Here is a 6,371-nt window from a genome sequence, read left to right on the forward strand (position 1 = left end):
CTGTGCCAAGTTTAAGACTACATTTTGAATCAATCAAATCAACTTTCGCGGTCGGATAATATAAACGAATTCGAAAGAGGGATCCAATCCCCCCATTATTAACACTGTTTCGTGATAAAATGAACCTTCAGTGATCCAAGTTAAAACTCATATAATATCGAAAATAGGACTGCATTAAATTTAATCGAATACTCTTTCAAGTCGGATTCACATAAATAATAGGAGGAATGAAATCATCCTGCGATTAGTTTTCGCAATTATCAATATATGATTTTTAAAAAAAGTAAAATGCAAAGCATTCATAGGTAATCACCTCTATTTGATCGCGTAAAATACACACCTAACTGTAATAACTCTTAATCAAAACTCAATCAATTAATGCTTTTATTATATATTTTATCTTTCTTGTTAAAAAGAAATAAGAAACATACATATTAAACTGACCCAGCTTTCAGTACTCTCAATGCTTTCATTCATCATTGTAATCACTTTGACTAAGGATCCAGTTGTGTAATATTTCAGACACGACATCAAGCGTTTAACTTATTCGGTTATATTTAGAGATAACTAATTAAAAGTGAGAAGTATTTTATAAGAAGGCCTTCTGCAATTTAATAGAGTTCTCAGAAATGACACATGTTATGTTTTTTGCAAGAAATTACCATCTCACATCAAAGATATAAATCTAAACTGAATGTAAGGTTAAATAAATGAAGATAAAAATTACTCAAATTATTTAGCAACATTGGTGTTATATCAAAAGACTTGAACACAAAATCTAAGACAAGTCTCAGTGTTATGCATGGGTTTTTTTCCCTTCTTTTTCTCAACTGTGATAGAAACGAGTGAATATATTCTGAGACCTCTTTTTTTTACTTTGATCTTAAGGTTAATATTAATAGCAAACATTTTAATAGATACCGAAACAGAAATGTGGCTTTCTTTTTAAATTTAGATTTCAAAATATGTACTGAAATAAATGTCATTTGAACTCGTTATCCTTCATTTGTCTGTACTTGGACACAATTGTCACCGACGCCGTTAATTACTATATACTACTTTATATTACTATATAATTACTATATAATTACTATACTATTACATAAGAGGAGCCTGCTTACAAAATGCCAAGTAGGCTAACTTGTAGACGTGCAAGAAAGCATATGCTTTGATGATTATAACATTTTTTCGTTCTCCGTTGCATTGATCGGTGCACTTTCTGCATGATGTTGATTATGATGATGATTATGATGATGATAATGATGATGGTGACACATTTTACAAAAACCAAACATGTGTTTAAACAGTCGATCAAGAGGTTCAAGTGACCGAAAATAAACAGGCAAAAATTTCCAATTTCGAAGCCATTTAGGTAGCCATTCAGGTTTTTTCCTCTGAAGAAATTTTATAACGCCAACGGCAAACACGATAAAAAGGAAGATAGTTCCAACGGCAGTTAGAACTTCCCAGCCTGCCTGAGCTAATCCAAAGACAACGAGGGGAAACAGGAAGAATCCAACTACCAGATAGAATAGCGCGAACCAACGATACTTGGCCGAGGTGTTGCCAAGAAATTTAGATAGACGTATCGGAAATCTCATGAAAGGTATCGGATACCAAAGACACATGGCTGAAAGGTTAAAAAATAAATGACACATCGCAATGCGGAGGGAGTTTTGGAGCTGTCGAGTTCCGCCTCGTGTGTCTGTTGCAAGAGCTGCTAAAATGGCCGTTGTTGTTGTTCCAATGTTGGAACCAAGAGACAATGGATACATTCTATCGAGACTTACGACCCCAATGCCTACTAGAGGGGTCAAGGCCGATGTAAAAACAGAGCTGGACTGGACCAAGACAGTAAACCCCATTCCGATTAAAATGGCGACGTATCCAGTAAAGTAGGCAGCTTTTCCCGGGAAATTGTAATTTACAAATTTCTTTATAGCAGTACGAATGTGTCCGTGAAGAAGAGAGTTCAGTAACTTGACAATTCCGAACAGACACACACACAACAGAGTGAGGGAGACAATCAACATGATTGTCCCTATTACGGAATCTGTCAATCCAGAGTCCACAAATAGATGAGAACCTGATAAAAGAATAAATATATCCGTAAAAAGAGTTTTCCTGACAACTCAGAGAAGAGCAATGCTAGTTTGCAGTATAAAATCATTATATATACTTCAAGTTTTCTCTTCAGTTATTAAAAGTTTGAAACAGTTTAACTTTACATTTCTTAAGACAGTTGGTTTGGGTGATATTGTATCCCGTTTCGTTGGTAGTTGTGGTTTTCTTGGACAAACAGCAGGTCTTCAGCAAGCTGTAGTCCTTATCTCCACCCTTTGCTATCAAACCAATCTTCTTTGAGTCGATCTGAATTTTTAAAAAAAATGCCTGATGATTTGACTCAAATCACAGCATATGGTTTGATTGTTTATAATGTTACATGCGCGAAAATTATGCGCGTACGGTTCGCTGTAGAATTCACGTTATTCCTATATAAAAGCAGTAAAATTTTCTTAAAAATTAAGACATTCAGTATAACAAAATAAATAGTGCCTGTTTGGGAGGATAACAGTTGAAATTGACACCCCTCGAAAACCATTGTCAACCTCCGCTTTGCGTCGGTTGACAATGGTTTTCTCGGGGTGTCAATTTCAACTGTTACCCTCCCAAACAGGCACTATTTATAAAATATCACGGAATATTGACAAAAAACTTCAATATGGTATATAAAAGCATTGAGTTGCACGATAGCGTACTTGTATTATAAGTTTGGTAAAAGGCTTTGTGACTGCTTTCAGCAAGTCCTTATTGGCATCTTTTGAGGTCTCCAATCGCATGTGTCCAATGATAGCCCCAGTCAGATGATACAGGTAGTCTAAACAGTCATTGAAAATCCATGCATGTACGACATTATCAGTGTTTAATGATTAACAAATTAACTTTTGTGTACATGTAGCAAAATACATGTATACTAACCCGTGGCCACCTCCAAGGGAAGCAGTACGATGACAGACAGCCAATTAAACATGTCGTGGACCGTGGCTCCTGCAAACGCCCGCCGGAAGTCGTTACGATGAGTTATCTCCCCCAAGGAAACCAGGGTGTTGGTCACGGATGTCCCTATGTTGGCACCCATGATGATTGGGATGGACAGTTTTACCGTCAGAACTACAGGAAAAGAATCACACAAGTTTACATGCTCGGGTCACGAGGCACCATCTTACCCTTATGATGGCCTTAACCACCATCGCCCCCCCCCCCCCCCCAAAAAAAAGATTTTATTCCCAATTCAAAACATTTTCGACAAAAAAAAGAGGAGGTATAAATTCAGTAATTCGAATGATTGTTATTGAATCCCATTTAAATCGTGCATGAGTTTGTGTTTTGCTGTTCATTTCACAGTGAACTGAGCAGCAGACGTCCACTCACTGTCGGCTGCCACCATGCTGACTACAATGGAGGTGGTGGTGGAGGAGCTCTGGACCAGCACTGTAGACAGCAGGCCTATCATCACCCCACACACAGGGTTACGGACCAGCTCACTGTCCTGGAACACACGACCAGCCGTCTTACCTTCAAAGAAACTGTATTGTCTAATCGAAATAACATTTAGTCATATCATCCATTTCCATATGTTAACTATATGATTAAACCATTATGAAAGGTCAGAATTTTAAACTCTGTGAAAATGATATTTACACTGCATGTACACCTAATACACTCAAAGAAACTGTGTTGTCTATTCGAAATAACGTTTAGATTTATCATCATTTCCATTGTAACTACTATAGTATATGATTAAACCATTTATGAAAAGGCAGAGTTTTAAACTTTGGAAAACGCTATTTATACTGCATGCACATTTACTGCATTCAAAGGTCAGAGTTGAAACGTTAATATGGACAGTAACCTTGGAAAGGTCGAGTCAAAGCAATGCAAGGTGAAATGTCATCATTGTATTTAAATCAATATGGGTGTGTTAGGTATTTATAATATTCAAGTTAATATTTGTATCAATTTAACACAATAATATACTTAACATCTTCCTTTTTATTACAAATATTTGTTTATACGTTTATATGTATGAGTTTGCTTAAAGAGCTATATATGTGGTCCCGATTCACAACAACAGCAACCCCTCCCCCGCAAAAACAAAATTCAAATTTACATTTTATTGCCTTGTTTTGAAAAAGAGATATTTGCTCTTTTCATCATTAAAACATTTCTCTCTCTCTCTTTTGGATAGCACTGTCATCTTATCCACCAAACGCGCAAGTAAGGTAAGAGAAAAACACTTAACCTAAAAGGATTAACATAAAAATCTTAACCCTGAAGGCTAAACTTTCTCTATAACACTTATTAAAAAACTCTCCTCACAAATAGCTTGTTTGTTTGTTTTTTTTGTCTGAAAGGGTCTTTCCGGATATTGACAATCGTTTTTATTCGTGGGGGTCAATGTTCGTGGATAGCCAAAATTTTTCTGGTTCGTGGGCATGTAATTTCGTTGGTAGTTAAATCGGGATAATTGTAATAGATATTAAACAAATGATTGAATATACATTCGTAGGGATGTAAATTCGTGAGCAAGGTTTACCCACGAAAGCCACGAACATTGGTCCCCCACGAACAATGATGATTCCACAGTACTAGTAGTCTATATAGTATTTGTTTATACCCCCTAGAAGTCTGAAGGCTGAGCTGAGAAAGTCCAAAGAACAGATAAAGAAATAGAGGCACGTGAAGACTAGCGAGATCCGCAGAGAGGTCCAGGCACATCGGAATACCTTCCCTTTGGTGTCCAATTCTTTAGGGAAAAAAATAATACAGTATACATGTAAAAACGTTTAGAAATCAAATAATATTAGTCTACTGAACTTTCATACCTAAAAATAAATTTATGCGCAATCTTAGATTGCTTTTGTGTTTTAATTGGAAATATAATATTTGCGTACTTTAAAGTAAATTAAAAACATGAATTTTTTTATGTTTGATAAATCATCATGTAATAATGCCACCTTCCCATGGAGTTTCTGTGTCTTTGAGTTCAGGACCAGCCCAGGGGTCTTCTGGGGGTGAAGTCGTTGTTTGATTCTGAAAATCAGATTCGATATACCAGTAGGTCTGTTTATTTTGATAATAACCTTACTAATAACTTTGTAGATTGAATACTCAGTAGCTTGTAAGAAAAGTGGTTTTACTTCCAAAATGTATCACACCCTATATCTCTAAGAGAAAATGCGCTTGCATAGAGGCAGTGTGGGTTACTCAATATTCAAAAGCAGTGCCCTAAATGTTACGCCCGTAGCTTTTCGTAAAAATCGTCATTCTATTTCTCTAAAGGAGTTCGATGTTATTTAACACAGGCACGTAGCATTAGGGGGGCCAGGGGGGGCCTGGCCCCCCCCACTTTTTCTGGCAGCAACATTTTTTTTTTTAAATTTACATATAAAAAAATGAATTATAATGGAGTTGGGCCCCCCCCCCCCCCCCCCACATTTTTTTGGAAGTAAGTAAAAAATTGATATGAAAATAAGGAAATGAGGAGTCAAATTGAAGTTACCTCCCCCCCCCCCCCCCCCCCCCCCCCCCCACGGATTAGGAATATCATGATTTGGAGGGAAAAAAATTTTGGTATTTTTTTGGAAGTATAGTTTTGTCTACCCCCCCCCCCCGAAGATTTTTGGAAACTTTAAATTTTTTTTTTGCTTGTCAAGATTTTTTGGATGGGTCTGCCCCCCCCCCCCCCCCACTTTCAAAAACGAAAGGCAAAACTGATGAAATACTGTACATCATGAGCCAGGTATAGTTTTCATTTAAACGCCTTCGGTACATACGTAACCCGGCAGCCTACGGCAAAAAAATCTTACACATGTATCTTATACGTTTGTTTTAGATTCATACTTGTAAAGATGATCTAGGAAAACAAAATATCCTTATTCTATGAAAATCTTCAGTTTTCACAAAATACCATCACATAAAAAGAGCAGAGACGCTGTGGGTGTTTTCTGTACATTCCCCAAATCGACCGACAGATAACCCTTTGTACACACATACTCGTATACTAGTATTTCAAAACGGACTGTCTAAAAGATAATATTTTACATTCACAGTCAAACTTGTCCCCTCGCCTGGTGGTCCCTCCGTGAAATGGTCGGTTCCCGCCACACGGGAATCACCTCCCTCCCCCAATGGTTCACAGCTGATTGCCTCTGGGTCGTTCTGCATCCCTGGGTATGTAACGTGTTGTTCAGTATGGTAAAAACTGCGAATATCCTGCCACTTTGTCACTCCGACGGGAGATGGCAGCTCTTCTGCTGATTGTGTGCATGCTCCCTGTGTTATAAGGAGCTGTTTACGTCTTCTTCATC

At 37.3% G+C, this 6,371-nt stretch overlaps 1 protein-coding gene across 4 annotated transcripts; it reads right to left on the reverse strand.

Annotated features, from left to right (window-relative positions):
• Positions 1-370: 370 nt before the first annotated feature.
• LOC105341345 (sodium-dependent phosphate transport protein 2B) lies at positions 371-6,371 on the reverse strand. 4 transcript variants are annotated; one of them, XM_011447833.4, is made up of 8 exons: positions 6,112-6,371; positions 5,019-5,094; positions 4,679-4,807; positions 3,433-3,576; positions 2,980-3,171; positions 2,760-2,878; positions 2,229-2,370; positions 371-2,086 (listed from the first exon to the last, which is right to left on the reverse strand). In XM_011447833.4, the coding sequence occupies exons 1-8, from the start codon at positions 6,226-6,228 to the stop codon at positions 1,176-1,178; spliced, it is 1,830 nt and encodes a 609-aa protein (XP_011446135.3). In that variant the 5' UTR covers positions 6,229-6,371; the 3' UTR covers positions 371-1,175. The 4 variants fall into 4 exon arrangements, with proteins under 4 accessions (XP_011446135.3, XP_011446134.3, XP_011446136.3 ...); XM_011447832.4 differs by having other exon boundaries at positions 6,106-6,370; XM_011447834.4 differs by having other exon boundaries at positions 3,433-3,587; positions 6,106-6,359.

This window comes from Magallana gigas, chromosome 6, assembly GCF_963853765.1.
Source record: "Magallana gigas chromosome 6, xbMagGiga1.1, whole genome shotgun sequence".
Taxonomy (NCBI): domain Eukaryota; kingdom Metazoa; phylum Mollusca; class Bivalvia; order Ostreida; family Ostreidae; genus Magallana; species Magallana gigas.

What these genes read in the sequence shown, in the direction of transcription:
- LOC105341345 (XM_011447832.4), bottom strand. Translation starts at nt 6,228, where the DNA reads ATGCAGAACGACCCAGAGGCAATCAGCTGTGAACCATTGGGGGAGGGA. An exon ending in AGCCTTCAGACTTCTAGGGG is followed by an intron (nt 3,577 to 4,678) that starts GTATAAACAAAT and finishes GTTTCTTTGAAG; the next exon opens with GTAAGACGGCTGGTCGTGTG. An exon ending in AACCAACTGTCTTAAGAAAT is followed by an intron (nt 2,087 to 2,228) that starts GTAAAGTTAAAC and finishes TTCTTTTATCAG; the next exon opens with GTTCTCATCTATTTGTGGAC.